Source organism: Chelonia mydas, chromosome 24, assembly GCF_015237465.2.
Source record: "Chelonia mydas isolate rCheMyd1 chromosome 24, rCheMyd1.pri.v2, whole genome shotgun sequence".
Taxonomy (NCBI): Eukaryota; Metazoa; Chordata; order Testudines; family Cheloniidae; genus Chelonia; species Chelonia mydas.
Genome location: NC_051264.2, coordinates 11,097,726 through 11,116,818, shown reverse-complemented (window position 1 = coordinate 11,116,818; position 19,093 = coordinate 11,097,726). Strand labels below are relative to the sequence as shown.

The window sequence follows — 19,093 nt, the reverse complement described above, 5'->3', positions numbered from 1 at the left end:
GCTTCTTCTAGAATAATCTGTTTAGGCATGAATCTCAAGTCCATGAAGGCCCCTTTAGGCCCCTCTGACACGGTAAATGAAGCAGGGGCCTAATTGGTGGGTCAAAACAATGAACACTCATTTTAATGTTCATTAAAGAGCCATGTAAAAGGGGTCTTAGTGTCAATGAGAATCTAGCCCTATGTGTTAGAGCCTTTTCATGAATATGTACCATTTGTTTCATGAATATGTACCGTTGTTTTCGACAGGACTATAAATGTTGTATATTGGAGAAGCAGCTTCCTTTTTGGCTGAACTTGTATTTTGTCTGGTTTGATTCTGACTGTGATTAAACAAATATCTTTAAATGGTTGCAAACAGGACTTGATTGTCAAACTCTACAGTGATGAAGATAGAAAAACGTCTGGTGTGAAATGCATCATCTTTGAGTTATTGATTCATTGTAGACTTTCTTGAAACTCCTGAAATATATTATTTCTATTTTGCATTCTTTCTGTCTCTTGAGGTGTACTCCTCTTCTTTTTGACATTAAAGTCATCCTGCATCATAATACCAGCCTTCTGGCTTCCTTTCTGGTCCATTCCTTATTTACCAACCACTGTGGCCCAGATTCGCAGAGCTCCTTAAGCACCTAACTCCTGTTGAAATCATTGTGAGCATGGCACCTAAATACCTCTGTGAATCTGGGCAAGTGTGTAAACCTACACTCCTGCACAGGGAGCCAGTGCTCGCTCACACATCTTCAAGTTCTCAGATCATGGAAATACCATGAGACAGTCACACCTTGGCTTCATAAATAGTACTACAGGGCAAAGAGAGCCTGTGGGTACATCTGCATTGGAGCTGGAGTTGTAATTTGCAGCTCGGACTGAGCTAGCGCACTAAAACTAGAAAATGGTGAATTTCAATCAAATCTCACAATTTTCAGAGCCTGACTCATGATTTTTGAATAACTGGGTTGACTACACTGCAAAGAGTTCAGGCTGTAACACAGTGCGCATTGATAACGGTCCATTGACTTCAGCGCTGCTGTGTGGAGCTGTGCAACATTTTTTGGCCAACAGTATTGATACAAATATTTATTTTCATCAAAATGTTTAGCAAAACGGTTCATTTAAACCTTTTTAATTTATTTTTTACAATAGAAATACAGAAAAAACAAACATAAGCCCTACAGCTTGAAAACCTCTGTTAGATCCAGAGGCGACACATGCGATGGTCACGTGCACCTCCAGAACCTTTAAATGGTGTCCCCCCAATTCTCAATAGTTACATGTCGCCTCTGCTAATGATCATTTCAGCTGCAACTGTGAAATATAATTAATTGGTTTAATTTGTATAGTGGATAAGTTTGTTATTCATAAAACGACAGTCTAGTTTGGCAGTTCATTAAGGAGAAAACATCTCAAATAAGACAGAACAGAAAGAAAGAAGCAAAATTGAACCCCCTTCAAAAAAACAAAAAGTGAGGGTACTTGGTTTTATGTGTGTATGTATGTGTTGATGGAGAATCAAGACCCTAGTGTAGAATTTGTGGAGAAGATCTTTCTAAAGAAGCACTTAAGCTGGTAAAACTTACAAGACATCTGAGGTCTTTGCATGTGGAAACCACTGACAAGCCAGTGGAATATTTTGAAAGAAGGGGAAATTTCTTACTAAAACCAAAAAAGACAATATACACTGTGTCAACTGTACAAGAGAAGGCTCTCAAAGCATCCTACAATGTTGCAATTAGCATCGCTAAAAACAGAAAGTCACATGCAATTGCTGAAACTTTAATGATGCCAGCTGCAATTGATATGTGCTATGAAATGTTAGGGGATGAAGCTGCTAATAAATTGAAGAATACGCCAGCATCGAACGACACCATTAAAAGGTGAATTACAGATGTGGCAGCTGACATGAAACACCAGTTGTTACACAGGATTCAAGTATGTGGGAAATAAAGCTTACAACTGGATGAATCTTGGGATGTGTCTGGTGAGGTTCAGCTGTTGGTTTATGTGTGATACATCTGTGATGGGAAAACAGAAGATCTGCTGTTTTGCAGATCACTACCAACAAAAACAACAAGCGATGAGGTTTTTAAGTATCCGGATAATTTCATGACAAGCAACGACCTAGACGAGGGGCAGTGTTATGGTGTGTGCACAGAAGGTGCAGTTGCAATAATGGCGAGGCATAATGGGGTTGCAAAAAAAATTACAGATGTTGCACCATTTGCAAAAGTAACGCATTGCATGCCTCACAGGGAGAACCTCATCATGAGAATGATGCCAGATGACCTGAAAGATGTACTTGACGAGACAATAAAAGTTGTTAACTTTATCAAAGCGCACCGATTGAATGGATGTATTTTTTTCAGCAATGTGTGCAGAAATGGGTAAATTGCATCACAACCTTCTCCTACACACTGAGGCCAGACGCCTTTCCAAGGGAAAGGTTTTGAATTGCATTTTTGAGCTTTGTGAGTCTCTGAAAGTATTTTTGGACGAGCAAATGTACAAATCTACAGATAGATTCTCAGAGGAGAACTGGCTGGCTTGGCTTGCTTTGATATCTTTGATCACCTGAATCAACTAATATTAGCAGGCAAGGGCACCGGTCAGCTCTTGTCAAATTGTCAAACAAAGTGACTGTGTTCATTGAGAAACAGGATCTATGGCAGAAATGAGTGCACCAAGGGAACATGGGCATGTTTCTGCTCCTTCAGGTCTGGTGGAGGAAGGAGACCTCGTGCTGTTTCTTTGCTAAGATATAGATCTCTTTGTCCCTCCCCCCCCCCCCCCACTTCTTGCCAAGAATGGCCACTTGATAGGTGATGGTCCATCCATTTTTTTTGACACCTGGCTTGCCCTTTGTCTTTGAGAAAACATTCACCCTCTAACAGACATAAGGTAAATGTAGTGACTCATCACCTGTCATAGAGGAACAATTCAGCTGTTAAAGGACACGGTAAACTAGACCTTTCACCAAATCAGCATGCTGGGTCTCAGAACTTACCATGCCTCAGCTCTGCTGCATTCATTATTTAAGGCACAAGCGCAAACTATCCCACTGCATAGGAAAGATAGAAAGTATGGCAGGAGACCACCCTGGCTTAACCAGGAGATCTTCAGTTATCTAAAAATCAAAAAAGAGTCCTACAAAAAGTGGAAACTAGGTCAAATTACAAAGGATGACTATAAACAAATAACACAAGTATGTAGGGACAAAATTAGAAATGCCAAGGCACAAAATGAAATCAAACTAGCTAGAGACATAAAGGGTAACTGTGGTGGGGTGGCTGTCCCACCCCATGAGAAAAAGGGCTGGAACAGGCCAGAGAGGTTGCGCAGACCAGCAGCCAATTGGCAAAGGCCTTTGGGGAGCCAATCAGGGCAGAGGAAGAGGCAGCCAATCAGGGCTGGGCTAGGCCCTATATAAAGGGCTGCCTAGCTAGGAAGAGGTCAGTCTCTCCCTGACTAGCAAGGGAGAAGGCCGGCCCCGGCCCCGGCCCCGGCCCCGGCCCCGGCCCCGGCCCCGGCCCCGGCCCCGGCCCCGGCCCCGGCCCCGGCCCCGGCCCCGGCCCCGGCCCCGGCCCCGGCCCCGGCCCCGCTACAAAGGGCTGAGAAGGTGCACAGGGCCACAGGGGAAGTGGCCCAGGGAGAATAGGGGAACTAAGGAGGGCAGAAAGAGGCTGCCGCTAGAGGGTCCCTGGGTTGGGACCTAGAGTAGTAGGTGGGCCTGGGTTCCCCCCCTCCCTTACACTGCACCTGGCCACAGAAGATTGTGGCCAATACAGACTGCAACTTGCCCCTGAACTAAGGAGATAGACTTTGAGTTGTGGTTGGCCACTTATGCAGTTGCGAGTCCCAAAGACTGCTGTTAACCCCCTCCCTGCCTTGCCCCCCCCCCAGAAGCAGGTGAGTCTGGAGTAGTGGGCACTGCCAAAGGGCAGTGTCCTGAAGCGGATGCTGCCAAGCGGGGAGCAATGTGGGTCCTAGGGCAGCAGAATGGACAACGGGCAAGAAACCATGTGCTGAGGATGCCCTGCAGCGGACAGAGCTAATTCCTGGAACAACCAGCAGGAGGCGCCAGCGGTGGTGAGTCTTGACCCCGTCACAGTAAAAATAGAACATTCTACAAATACATTAGAAGCCAGAGGAAGACCAAAGACAGGGTAGACCCATTACTGAGGCAGGGAAATGTGGAAATGCGGAAATGCAGAGGTGCTCAATGACTTCTTTGTTTTGGCTTTCACCAAGAAGGTTGGTGGTGTTTGGACGTCTAACATAATGAATGCCAGTGAAAATGAGGCAGGATCAGAGGCTAAAATAGGGATAGATCAAGTTAAAAATTACTTAGACAAATTAGATGTCTTCAAGTCACCAGGGCCTGATGAAATATGTCCTAGAATACTCAAGGAGCTGACTGAGGAGATATCTGAGCCATTAGCAATTATCTTTGAAAAGTCATGGAAGATGGGAGAGATTCCACAAGACTGGAAAAGGGAGAATATAGTTCCAATCTATAAAAAGGGAAATATAGACAAATCAGTTTAATTTCTGTCCCCGGAAAGATAATGGAGCAAATTAAGCAATCAATTTGCAAACATCTAGAAGATAATAAGTAACAGTCAGCATGGATTTGTTAAGAACAAAATGTCAAACCAACCTGGTAGCTTTCTTTGACAGGGTAACAAGCCTTGTGGATAGGGGCAAAGTGGCAGACATGATATATCTTGATTTTTAGTAAAGTTTTTGATACTGTCTCGCATGACCTTCTCATAAACAAACTAGGGAAATACAACTTAGATGGAGCTACTATAAGGTGGGTGCAAAACTGGTTGGAAAACCCTTCCCAGAGAGTAGCTATTGGTGGTTCACAGTCATGCTGGAAGGGCATAACGAGTGGGGTTGCGAAGGGATCAGTTCTGGGTCTGGTTCTGTTCAATATCTTCATCAATGATTTAGATAATGGCATAGAGAGTACACTTATAAAGTTTGGACAATACCAAGCTGGGAGGGGTTGCAAGTGCTTTGGAGGATAGGATTAAAAGTCAAAATGATCTGGACAAACTGGAAAAATGGTCTGAAATAAAGAGAATGAAATTCAATAAGGACGAATGCAAAGAACTCCACTTAGGAAGGAACAATCAGTTGCACTCATACAAAATGGGAAATTCCTGCTGCGGAAGGAGTACTGCGGAAAGAGATCTGGGGGGTCATAGTGGATGACAAGCTAAATATGAGTCAACAGTGTAACACTGTTGCAAAGAAAGTGACCATCATTCTGGGATGTATTAGCAGGAGTGTTGTAAGCAAGACACGAAGTAATTTTTCCGCTCTACTCCATGCTGATTAGGTCTCAACTGGAGTATTGTGTCCAGTTCTGGGTGCCACATTTTAGGAAAGATGTGGACACATTGGAGAAATTCCAGAGAAGAGCAACAAAAAGTGATTAAAGATCTAGAAAACATGATCTATGAGGGAAGATTGAAAAAATTGGGTTTGTTTAGTCTGGAAAAGGGAAGATTGAGAGGGGACATAACAGTTTCAACATGATAAAAGGTTGTTACAAGGTTGAGGGAGAAGAATGGTTGTTCTTAATCTCTGAGGATAGGACAAGAAGCAATGGGCTTAAATTGCACCAAAAGTGGTTTAGGTTGGACATTAGGAAAAACTTCCTAACTGTCAGGGTGGTTAAGCACTGGAATAAATTGCCTAGGGAGGTTGTGGAATCTCCATCATTGGAGATTTTTAAGAGCAGGTTAGACAAACACCTGTCAGGAATGGTCTAGATAATACTTAGTTCTGCCATGATGCAGGGGACTGGACTAGACCTCTCAAGATCCCTTCCAGTCTATGATTCCCTTACCTTTTGCATATGCCCCTTCCCTTTTAATTCAACAATGTAGAATACAAAATACATAAAAAGCTATTTTATAAAAAAGTAGGCCTTGTACAATTTTCTCTGCAGTTACACATATGCAGAAACATGGTACTGTAATTTCAGTTAACAATTAGCTTTACATTCATTTTCAATTAACAAGCCCCTTTCCACATATTTTAGGGGATATAACCTAAAGCTTTCAGCTGAAGCTCTTTATCATGTTGAGGGGTGGTGCAACAGGGATCTGGGCCATCCACCAAATCCCACTGGTTTCCCTCATTAGGCAAGGTAGGTCTTCCAGCTGGGAATCAGGATGTGTAAGAGGTTAGAGCAGTCCCCAGAAGGGTAAGGGTTTAGGTCATAATGCTAGGATCTGGAACACCGTCATTTCTGGTGCATCATCATTTCCACTGACAGTGAGGCTAGGAGGGACTTCTGGTGATGTTATCAATCTCTTATCTCATCCATTTCTTTTCCCTTTTTTTTAACCTTTATTAGGGTCACTCTACTTATAATCAGGTTTTGAGCAAACCCCAGATATACCTGGTGACTCCAAGGCAGGGCTGAGAACAGCAGCAAATCTGATGTGAACATGAGTAACAAATTCTGGGGTTTGGCTACAAGATCAGAGTAAAGCAATCCAAGACCCTAAACACATTCACCTCTACTGAGGCCAGGATGCCTTATGGCTTTGCTGTATGTCCTACCCTCGAGACATCACCCCATCCTGTTTGGGTTGGTAGTGACAGTGGCCCACCCACATAAGTGCTGTCTGATGTGGAGCCTCTGCTGTGGTGGTTTTGGCAGGGGACCCCCAGAGCAGTAGGCTTGAGCTCTCATCTCAGGCTCTCGGCAGACTCGGGCAGATGTAGTGGCAGTGGTCACACTCAGGTCTCATTCAGATCAGGTAACTTGTTTTAAATGAATGTTGCGATTTACTCACCATTATGGGAGTCCAGAATGTGCACCTGTGGAGCAAGTGGATAGAGCACTGGAGTGGGACTCAGGAGGCCTGCATTCTATTTCTCACTCTGCTACTGGCTGGCTGGGGGACCTTGGGCAAGTCTCTTCCCTGCTGTGTGCCTCAGATTCCCCATCTGCAACATGGTGATAATGATACTTGCCTCCTTCATAAATGCTTTGAGATCTATGGAAGAAACATGCTAGATAAGAGCTAGGTGTTCTTATTATGATCCAGCCCTACCCACCTAAGTGTGCCTCTAAACAGCTCCTCCATTACAGCTCACCCAAAACTGCTCCTGCCAGGAGCTCATACTGACCCAGGTCCCCTCCAGGTTCCCACTCCAAAACAGTCCCTCAGGTGTTGTACCTAAGTCTCTCCAGCTCAGACGCTCACCTTAAACCACCCACCCCAACGTGTTGCTCTAAACTTCTTCCCCTCTGTCACTCACCCAAAGCCAATCTCACTTGGGTGCTCATCCTAAACCATTCTCCATAGTCCTCACCCTAAATAGCTCTTCCCAGGATGTCATCCTAAACTGCTCCCCCAGAAGCTCATGCTAAAGCACTGCCCACACAGGAGCCAAAAGTTATTGTTTTAAATATCTCCTAGACCATTTTGTTTGGGCTTTCATCACAGGGCCTTCATATGGTACTAATTAGTTAAAATCCAAAGCACAGATACTTGAGGTTTCTCTGAGTGTACACTCAACGGCGAACCTTCAGTTATTTACATTAAAGAACAGAAGGAAAAATACAGTCTTTAAAATAAAATTTCACCACTTTCCTTAACCCAGTAACCCTGGCATTGGGGAGAGCACTTTCCACTTGGCTGGTCCCGGCATCAGTTGCACTTGTGGATTCTGCAACTTATTGGTGGGTTCAGTCAATTTTGCTTCATCCTGTGACCCTACCAGAGGGAGAGTGTTTCCTACATCAAGGGTCAGCAAAGCTCTGAGGTGTCCATGGGTTATATCCCCTGTTTTAGGTCCATCAGAGGTAGCAATCTCTTATTTCCATTGGCACTTGGACATCCGCTCTTAGTTTTCCTGCTGCTTCCATTGGCAAATTTCTTTGCTTCTGTTAGTCAGAAGGTTTAATACAATCCATGGAATGAATTAATTTCAGTATTAGCCTGGACTATGGACTGGGCTCCACACTTTTATAGGCTTCTATCTTTTAACATTCCTTTCTTTTTTCTTGTGCTATACAATAGCTGTCACTTCTAAGTGCAACAACCATTTAGAAAGGAAACAACCTCTTATAGTCCTCTAAATCAATGGACACGGGCCAGACATTCTTTGATTGTATCTAATACCTTCCACATCACATCTTCCAGGACTTATCATAGACAAGAGACATTACCGTGGAGGAACAAGACAGATTATTCACACAGAGCTGAACATCTGATAAATCAGGCAAACAAAGGTACAGTTGTGGGGGTGAAGGCCAGGTGCTTTGGATTTTGTGGGGTATCAGTCAGCTTGCTCTATTTGACCTTCAGTTTTCTGGGTCTCCCAGTCAGTTGGCTACAGCTTCCATCCTCCTACCTGGCCCTTGGTTCACACAGAGGAGACACAGGGCACTCTGCATGGGAAAAGGGACAGTTATTCCTGTCGGTCGCCTGGCAGGGGGTTTCCTTAGGTAGACTGAGAGAGATGGGAGTCTTAGCCACAAGTGAATGATGGGAGTCTGCTTTCCTCCTGGCTCTTGTCGTGGGACATCCCCAGTCAGATGCTCTGACCCTCCCAGGCTTAAAGGTGGTTCTTGGCTGCTCCACTACATGAGGGCCTGCAGCCTTCTTGTCTGGAGCTCCAGACACACACACACACACACACACTCTGTCCTCTCCCTCTCTCCATCCTCCTCCCCCTGGAATAACCAGCACTTCCTCTGCCTCAGGATGAGATTTTAAAGGGGCTGTGCTCTCTAAACCCCAAGGAAATACAGAAGGATCCATGTTTAATCAAGCTTGCATCTTTTCTCAGCATAATAGACCCTTGGGTAGCACCAAACCCTACTCCTTCTATTAATTCCATTGTTCTAGCATCGTATCTGTTATGAACCCAGGCACTTCCTCACCTGGAATTCCCTGTAGCTCCTACAGTAGGAAACTGCTGTAGTGAGTTAGGTTGATACATCAGGCTGGTTCATGACTTTTCCTATTTCATTTATTGCTCTTTTTCACTTCCTTAAACAGCTGTCCTGTTATCCTAGCATCCTGAACATCCTTTTCATCCTCCCCTGCATCCTCATTCTGTTTATTTATTTAACTTTGTTAATAGGTTTTGTAAGTGAACTCTCATTTTCTGATTTACCTCCCACAATACTGTGATATCCATATGAGTCCATGCTGATGCTCCCAACCCCCGATCTCCTAGTACTGGTCCTGTGTCTTTTATCTCCCTTACCCTGACTCTCTTCTCAGGCCACCAAATTTTCCTTCATTCCATCCAATCCATTGATTGTCTGTCTGAAATTTTGCACTATTTTTGCAAAAATTTGCATACAGAAGTGCATGTATTTTGCATGCCAGAGCTGCTGTGGTAATGGAAAACTGGTTATTCAATACTACAGGTATCATTTGGTACTGTACAGTACTGTATGTAATCTGATGTTTATAATTTATCATTAGTCCATTGTCAGGTCCTGCTTCTGTTTCTGGGCCTGGTTCATCATCTTGCTTCAATTCTGGAGTAGGAGGCATCCAGTTTCTCCAGTGTTCTCAGGAGGGATAGTGCATGGTGCTCTGCCAATCCTTAATCACATTCAAAGAGAAGGTCAAAGTCTCAGGCACTTTCTTGGCATGGTGGGCTGGATCATGGGCAGCAATTCGATGATCTGCTAAAGTAACTGTAATATTTCCTGCATGTGTTAACTGTGCATTATGCATGGTTAGGTTAGACTTTACGATCCCATTTAAACACAGCATCCCTTCTAGGTCCCCCAGGCCAAGACTCTGCAGGTTCCTTATGCTACAGGTTCCTCCACCTTGGCTGCAGTCCAGTCTGTACCAGAACACCATAGGCTTTCCTGCATGAGTACCTGGAAATCATAAGGCCAGGGTGGCATTCTTCCCCATGTGCACTGTCACCACTGTGTCCCAAATACCTGGAAGAGAAATATTCCCACTTCCCTATTGTTCCACCAGTAGATTCACTTCTGTGCCTCCCTCTGTATGCTTTCAGCTGCAGAGGGTGCAACCATTGATTCACCACCCCTTGTTCATGCTTTACCTGAATCAGATATACTGATAGACTAGCTTGTCCTTACATGGTAGGGATCCTTCCAACTGGCTGTTGGAAAAGGCTTTTATCTAAGGCCTGCTCTACACTAGGAAATTAGGTTGGTATAATTACATCGCTCACAGGGGTGGAAAATAGAAAGCAGAAAGTGCTAGGTCTCCAGAAGAATTCTCTCCCCCACCTCCCCCCCAGCTACTGTTTTTCAGAGAAGTGGATTGCCTGTTGCAACGGGAGAACCCCTCTGTTGGAGCACGTAGGGTATTCCCTGAAGCACCAGTCGTGCTGCTGCAGCAGTTTACAAGGAGACCAGCCCTGAGACATTCTGCGCGAGCACTCTGGCTATCAAAATACCCTCTTCATTTTTCAGTGGGTCTCCTCTAAATTAAGCAACTCATGTTTCTAAACTGACATTTTATTTTTGTATTTCAGCTTTGAATTCATTTTTCACAGGTGAGAACTTTTTTGTTTTGGCCAGGGCTCTGTGAACAGCTGTATTTTAGCAAAGTTCTGTTTTACAGCTGCTTTGATTTCTTTATTCTTTTCTGAATATCCACCAACTTAGAGATCAATACTTCTGCTGCTACACTTAAAATATTCTTCTAAAAGACAGTGTTAGCTGCTGTGCTACTCACTTTCTTACTGAACTTATAGTTTTCTCTTTTAAAATATATATAATCATCCACATTCCCTTTTAACACTTACCCTTTTTAACACTGGCCCTACTCCAGACTGTCAAGTCCCTTCTGAGCTCTGCAGTGTTCTTAGAGTCTGGAAAACTCCTTTTAACTTCACATTCATGCAAAGACAATGGCGGCTGAAAGATTTCCCAGGAATCACATGCAGGCAGAGCCCGCTGTGGAACAGGCTGTAACTGATGGTTGTTCACAAGGGAGTGTATGTCTGTGCTGCCTGGCACAGTCAGAGTTAAAGAAAACCTGTGGGTTCAGCTAGCCCTGCCCCATTATACCTGCAGCCAAGGCCAGGCCTGGAGGGGGAGAAAAGAAGGGTGCCTGGCTCAGTTAGGGGCTGACTGGTGAAAAGGCAGAAGCTCTTGGTTTGCCTGCCTGAAGGCACGGACCAGACCGGCAACCTGCCAGCTACTGGACAAAAGTAACCCTTCCCCTGCTAAGGGGAGCCTGCAGGTATGCCCTAACTGCAAGGTAACAGGACCAGCGCGGCCACACCCTGAACTAAAGAACTTTCATAGGCAGCAGCCCAGGAAAACAGGTCCTGAACACATATCCTGGCTGGGAGAAAGATCCATCTCCCCTGTTGTAGGGGGTTGAGTGACACAGGACTCCTAGGCCAGGACCTGGTGGAGAGGGAGGGTCAGATCCTCCGACAACCCCCCTGACCAACAATCCAGCCACTAGGCTGCCCAGCCACTGAAGGCCTTATCACAATGTCCTTGTGGGGAAGCAACAGTGGCTGTGCAGGGATCTGATGCAGATGGGCCCCAATGAGAGACACTAACTGAGCCTGTCTTGGAAATCCACAAGCTCCTGTTTGCTTAAATAGAGACTGGACCCAAGGCACGAGGGCTGAAATCCCTGATTCTCAATAGGACTTCCCTAGGGACCTAAACAAGCAATGTTCTTGCTCCCTTTGAATTCAAACTCTAAGCCTTTGTATCTAGAGGATTTGCAACCTTTCCCTTTCCTATGAGCCCTAGTACAATACCCTTTCCCTTAGCCATGTGATAAGTGGTAACTGGGACCCACCAGGGTTAGCACCTACAAGGCCAAGCTGCAGAAGCACCTGCAGTGCTTGCTGCTGAATTGTGGTACACCTCTTTAATCTCACACTACGTCTCCTGTGTCTAGGAGAAAAAGCAATTGACATTTGAAGGTATAAGAAGGCTGCAGGGCCGTCAAATGCCACCTGCTGATATTGAATTGGGAAACAGCCCTTAAAACATGATAGCTTTGGGAGATCCTGCTGAGTTTTGAGCTAGAACCACAAGACCCAGCAATGGGACTCTCTTCAGACAGTAAATGTGCTGGAGAAAGAGAGCATTGTTGACAATGTTCTATGAGTGAAAACAAGGATTTCTTGTTGTAGTGAGGTTGCAACCTTATTTACAGCATTTGGTGCTGCAAACATTACAAATTATATTAGAATTTATGGACAGATAACACAATAGGCAAGGCTTAAAACACACCTTGCCGGTAAGCTACAGCATGTTCTGTACCTAGATCATTAACCACGCGATCAAGGCAAAAAATAGATCCAGGAATCTCTGTTTGTAATCACAGAGAAATTACCTTACCTACCTTGTCTCTCTCCAGAGCAGCTCTGTTTTTAATTTATTATGGTTAATTTTTATTTCACTAGCACCTACAGTCCCGCTCTGAAATCAGGGTCCCACTTGACCCATGGTACTTACATGGCCCTCGGCACCATAGGACCTCACCCCACCCCAGGAGGCAGGGAAGTGCTGTTCTCCTCCTTGTACAGATGAGGAACTGAGGCATGGAGAGGCTGAGCAACAGGCCCAAAGTCCCTGTGGTACAGGAGGGAATCGCCCCTGGGTTTCTCAAGCCCTAAGCTAGTGCCCTGACCACTGGGCCATCATTTTAGGTATTGGACAATCTCACAGTCCCTGCCTCAGAGTTTAAAGCTGGTGGGGAGATTAATGCTTATATTTCCAAAATGAGCTCAACTCCCATTTAGACACCTGAACAAAGGTTTCTCCCAATTTCCAATTCTGACCTGAAAGGTTTTGATTCATGCATGGTCTGTACCCTGAGAGGCTAACAACCTAGTCAGACACAGGACACTGAGAGTTAACAAAGAAAAAGAGAAATGTGATGGCAGACAGCTGGTAGCCCAAATCCCTCCTGCACTAAGTCCAAGTAGCTGGGCCTGGTGCAGGGGGTTCTATGAGCACTGGAGCTTGGGGTACCCCAGGCTGCAATGCTATTAGTAATTTTCATTGTTATTAAACAGTAATAGGCCACCAATTGCAATCTAAATTATACAAACACAAACCAGGAATAGAATAAAAACCACTTAACATCTAAATTAGACACTTGTATGAACAGAACGGGAAATAAGCATTCCCCTCTACTCGGCACTGGTGAGGCCACACCTGGAGTATTACATCCAGATGTGGTCCCCCCACTACAGAAGGGATGTGGACAAATTGGAGAGAGTCCAGTGGAGGGCTCATGCCAGTGGTGGCAGATGACAGAACAAGAAGCGATGGTCTCAAGTTGCAGTGGGGGAGGTCTAGGTTGGATATTAGGAAACACTATTTCACTAGGAGGGTGGTGAAGCACTGAAATGGGTTACCTAGGGAGGTGGTGGAATCTCCATCCTTTAGAGGTTTTTAAGGCCCAGCTTGACAAAGCACTAGCTGGGATGATTTAGTGAGTGTTAGTCCTGCTTTGAGTAAGGGACAGGATTAGATGACCTCCTGACATCTCTTCCAACCCTAATATACTATGATTCTATGTCTCAGAAACCCTTGAAAGAAAACTGTTGGCAAATGTTGCTTCTTTAATTTACACTGCACTTCCTAATTCTGCTAACCAGGACCAACCCAAAACCCACCTGCCACACATCTGTAGACGTCCCCAAACACAACTTCCTAAATTTCCCCAGTGTCACCCTTCTTTACAGAAAGAGTTACAGGAACACATGCAAACTGCAGGCCTCTCATAGCTAGGAAACAGCATCTCAGTACAATGTCATAGCCAGAGCCGTGTAGGAGCTGTGATGTCCTCTCTGTAAAAGCAGAGCCATCCCCAGTGCAGGCTTCTAAAGGGCAGAATGGCACTCAGTGTGACCAGATGCCTGGGATGAACCACCCTGAGAATGCTATAGTCAGGGCGGAGTGCAAGAAATAGGGCAGGCAATCCCCAGAACTGGTGTATTCTAAAATTAGATTCACCGAGCCAGTAGCAAAAGAGCCTCTGCAGTATGACACTGCTTAACCAGAAGCCAAACACAGTCCCCTTTAGGCACTCCAGCCCTTGGCTCCCATCCAGACAAAGAGGTCTAATATAGTGAGGGGTGATTGAAAACCTAATTCACCATATGCGTGGTTCTTATTAATCCCAAAGGATCAGACACTTGCCTTCAGATCAATATGTATCTCAGATCTTACCTCAATATCACACTGTCAGCCAATCCTCAGTAAACTAACTAAAGATTTATTAAGAAAAGAACAGAGCTAAAATGGTTAATAGATTTATACATATAAATGATTCCAAGGTCCTTAGATCAGGATTGTAGCAGTGATGTTACAGACAGCTGGCTTGCAAAAGTCTCTCTGGTAACGTCCAAAAGATTGGAAGATCCTCAGTCCATAGTTCAAAATACTTTTTTTTTTTTAATTGTAAATCCACAGTCCAGAGAATTGGAGCAGGAAAAAGACTGATGTCAAGATGTCTCAGGTGCCTTTTATATCCTCTGCCATGTGCATGGAAAGTTACTGTCCCAAACGAAGCCCACAGCCCCTGTGCCGGGTCCAAGGTCACATGAGCATATCCCATGCCCCTACATGTTTTGCTGAATCACGGGGGGCGGCCATTGGCTCCTCGCTGTCTGAGGCATCCAGAGGCAAAGCTGTCTGAGTGGGATGAGTTTCTCCTACGGCCTGGCTGGAGATGATGGAAATCTATATCTGGAGGCTGTCACCCAGAAATACAACACATTTAAGATACAAGTGCATAGCCAATATTCATAACTTCAGATACAAATATTATACATGCATATAAACAGGATAATCATACTTAGCAATTCATAACTCTTTTTACTGATCCCTTACATGACATACTTTGTACAAGATTTATGGAAATTGTGTGACACTGGTAACAATGGTGATAGAAATGGCCACCTTTCTTTATACACAGCATCACACTCAGTTTATGGCAATTCTTTTTGCTGTAGTTGCTATGTCACACAACAATACAAATCTGAAGTTTCCATGACAACAGTGGGTTTGGAATGAATTCAAAAAGAAATAAACTATGTTGGGAATGACAGCATATTTAGACCTGATTGAAGCCTGCTTTAAATTTTAAGAGTCTTTTCTGATAATATTTTACAATGTATGCATAAGTAAAACTGTACATGTGTAAGAAACTGCAGTGTAATCATGTTTAGTTTGTATACGTGTAAGAAATTGAAGAGTACTCATATTTGTGAGAAAAAGAACAGATAAAGTAACTAAAAAGCTAGAAAACCCCGTCTTGAACTAATACTAAACCTGTACTGACAGAGGAGGAGAGTTAACATGGAAATGAGACTAATACATAAGCATAAGAAAAGCATACAAAAAGTCATAAATAAGTCTGTAACAAAGGGAGGTTGAAGGTGTTTTGTCCAGCGCTGGAAGTGACTGCGATGGGATCATCCTGATGAGCTTCCCACTTGTAAATGATCACTGCTTACTGAATGTTTTCCCGTGATAAAGACTGGTTAGACCTATCTGCTGAGTAAGTGAATCTCAATCCAACAAACAGGTCGACTAATGGCAGTAAGAAATGAATAAGAAGAGCAGCCCATTGCACCAGTGCTGGGGATGGAAGTTTTGGCAGGGTTTCCAGGAAGTTATTTCCAGGTGTTTTACATGTAGCACAATATGTATCAGATTCCCCCCGCCACCCCTTCCCCAACTTTCTTACTCCCACAATAAATCATCCCAGTGGTGGTTAAACCAGGCAGTGCATTCAGAGAGGTGCAATTCCCAGAGTCAAGTGCTGTTTTCACAGGATGGAAGAGCATAGCAGCACTGTCAGAATAAAGAGTCCTTTAAATATGAATCTTCAGACCTTCTCTCTGAAGGCTCCTCAGCTGCCTTTCCACCGCTGGAGAGAAGTCGTTCAAACTCAATCTAGGAACAAATCGGGAAAACACGCAGGGTTATTGTCTGAGAACCCACAACCCAAACGGGTATAACTCTAGTACTGTTACAAAGCAAACTTTGGCCAGTAGTCCTGTCCTATTCCTATAGGAATTGGACATGTTACCAGAGACCTGGAATATCTGTCTTCCAGGATCAGTCTGTTTATAGGACTCTATGCTCTCTGTCTTTCTGAGAGGTTGCAGTTAACTTCTATATCACACCTTACATTTTTCTGCAAAAACAACTCCATGACAGAAGCTAGTGTCTTACTGCAGGACTCATTCAATATTATCTTTATTTGTTAAGCACTAAATCATAGAATATTAGGGTTGGAAGAGACCTCAGGAGGTCATCTAGTCCAACCCCTACTCAAAGCAGCACCAGCACCAACACCAACTAAATCATCCCAGCCAGGGCTTTGTCAAGCCAGGCCTTAAAAACCTCTAAGGAAGGAGATTCCACCACCTCCCTAGGTAACCCATTCCAGTGCTTCACCACCCTCCTAGTGAAATAGTGTTTCCTGATATCCAACCTAGACGTCCCCCACTGCAACTTGAAACCATTGCTTCTTGTTCTGTCATTTGCCACCACTGAGAACAGCCGAGCTCCAACCTCTTTGGAACCCCCTTCAGGTAGTTGAAGGCTGCTATCAAATCCCCCCTCACTCTTCTCTTCTGCAGACTAAATAACCCAGTTCCCTCCGCCTCTCCTCCTAACAGGGTGCTTGGAGTTGTACAAGAGATTAAAGAGACCAAGTCCCTATCCCAATGACCTTTGCAATTTAAAAAAACAGCCAGCAATCGGACATAAAGAACTTTTTAATATTTGTGATAGAAGGAGGCAGTGCTGGCTTGATATTGTGGTGGATTTATATCAGTGGGCTTTGCAGAAGCAGTGGGATTAAAATGAGAAGAAGATGGGAGTCTGGCACACTGGGAGAGATCATAGCAGATGGCCTGAAAGGAGGCATAAACACAACAGTGGAAGAAAGCACCCAAAGAACAGTGGGGCTGCAACTGCTGGTGAAGTGAAAGGGATGAGGTGGGATCTGATAAGCTACAAGATCAGGGATGTTGGCCATAAAGCCTTGAAAGTGAGGATCGTAATCTGAAAGTGATTTGATGCTATAGGTCAGAGGAGTCAGTGGAGAGAGCTGAATACAGGAGTGGTAGGGTCCAAAACATAAGCAAGGAAGGTGATTTTGGCTGCTGCATTGTGAGTGGATTGGAGGGAAGCAAGGTGGGGAAGATGCTAAAAAGAAACCACACCAGTGGGCCTGGTATAAAAATCTAGATACATTTGCTGGGGGGAAAAGGAGCCTTGAAAGGAAGAGACTAGAGTAGTCAAGCGGTCAACTCTTGTCCCTCTGATCAATCTTTGTGGATGCAGAAGAGATCTCTTCAATGGGGTGCCCATGTGGCCCTATTATATAGTCAAAATCCGAGCCAAATTCTTCGCTATGGTTGGCCATTGACATCATTGGTCTCCTGCACTGAGCCACCAAGACAGCCTAAAAACTTTCTAAATCCCAACCACCAGACTCCTATTACTACTGCTCATCTCTCCCCTATATCCACAGAGTTCCTGTATTGTCAATCAAATGAGTATGCACACAGGAATCCAATAGCAAGTCAGATGGGTTGGGCCAACCCTGAACATCTCCTTCCCAGATCATTCTCTGATCAGCAAAGAATTCCACTGACAACTATTACTCTCTTTCATAAATCCACTGAAGAGGGGTATGGAGGGAACAGGAGTTATGACAGTAGAAGGCAGTGATGAGCTGCCAAAATCTTAACAACCGGTTCCCTATACAAAGTTCTGGTTTAAGGGATGTGCCCAGTATGTATGTTTTGTACCAACAGGGTTACCATACATCCATATTTTCCCGGGAGGAATTTTTAAATTTTAAAAATTTAAAAATTCCTCCCGGACGGCGATTTAAGAACCAAAAAGCCTGACCTGTCTGGGAAAATACAGGTGTGTATTAACCCTGCCTAAAGTTCTTTTTTAAAAAGATGGGCCTGAACTAGAAATGAGCTCCGTTTCGCATGTGTGGGTCCCCGCCACTCCCTGGGGGTGTGCTAGGGTGACCAGATGCCCCGATTTTATAGGGACAGTCCCGATTTTGGGGTCTTTTTCTTATATAGGCTCCTATTACCCCCCACCCCTGTCCTGATTTTTCACACTTGCTGTCTGGTCACCCTAGGGTGTGCACATGTGTGGGTCCCAGCTGCTCCCTGCCCCCATCATTGAGGCTGGTGTGCAGGGTTACTGCCCTGGAAACTGCAGGGCACCAGTGGACGTGGGGCCAGCTGCAGACAGGGGCGTGGGGCAGGGCTAGCTGGAGGCAGGGGGTGCAGGGCTGGCTATGGGCAGGGCAGGGGGTGCGGAGCTGGCTGGAGACAGGAGGGTGTGGGGCTGGCTGGAGGCAATGGGGTGTGGGGCTGGCTGGAGGCAATGGGGTGTGGGGCTGGCTGGAGACAGGAAAGGGGCTGGCTGGAGGTACGGGCTGGCTGCGGGCAGGGCAGGGGGTGCGGCAGGGGCTGGCTGCGGGCAGAGGGTGCGCGGGTGGCTGGAGATGGGCTGGCTGTGGGCAGGGCAGGGGGTGCGGCTGGGGCTGGAGACGGGCTGGCTGCGGGCAGGGAGGGTGTGTGGCAGGGATTGGCTGAATACAGGGCAGGGGGTGCGGCAGGGCTGGCTGCGGGCAGGGCAGGGGGTGCGGCAGGGCTGGCTGCGGGCAGGGCAGGGGGTGCGGCAGGGCTGGCTGCGGGCAGGGCAGGGGGTGCGGCAGGGGCTGGCTGCGGGCAGGGCAGGGGGTGCGGCAGGGGCTGGCTGCGGGCAGGGCAGGGGGTGCGGCAGGGGCTGGCTGCGGGCAGGGCAGGGGGTACGGCAGGGGCTGGCTGCGGGCAGGGCAGGGCAGGGGGTACGGCAGGGGCTGGCTGCGGGCAGGGCAGGGCAGGGGGTGCGGCAGGGGCTGGCTGCGGGCAGGGCAGGGCAGGGGGTGCGGCAGGGGCTGGCTGCGGGCAGGGCAGGGCAGGGGGTGCGGCAGGGGCTGGCTGCGGGCAGGGCAGGGCAAGGGGTGCGGCAGGGGCTGGCTGCGGGCAGGGCAGGGGGTGCGGCAGGGGCTGGCTGCGGGCAGGGCAGGGTAGGGGGTGCG

At 46.0% G+C, this 19,093-nt stretch overlaps 1 protein-coding gene across 1 annotated transcript in view; it reads right to left on the bottom strand.

The window, feature by feature from the left end:
* Positions 1-14,176: 14,176 nt before the first annotated feature.
* Positions 14,177-19,093, bottom strand: part of LOC102929432 (NACHT, LRR and PYD domains-containing protein 12) — a 30,009-nt gene continuing 25,092 nt past the window's right edge. Inside the window, exon 10 of the mRNA XM_007052800.4 lies at positions 14,177-15,921. Coding sequence (XP_007052862.2) covers positions 15,840-15,921 — 82 coding nt within the window. The 3' untranslated portion in view covers positions 14,177-15,839. The remainder of the gene's footprint in view (positions 15,922-19,093) is intronic.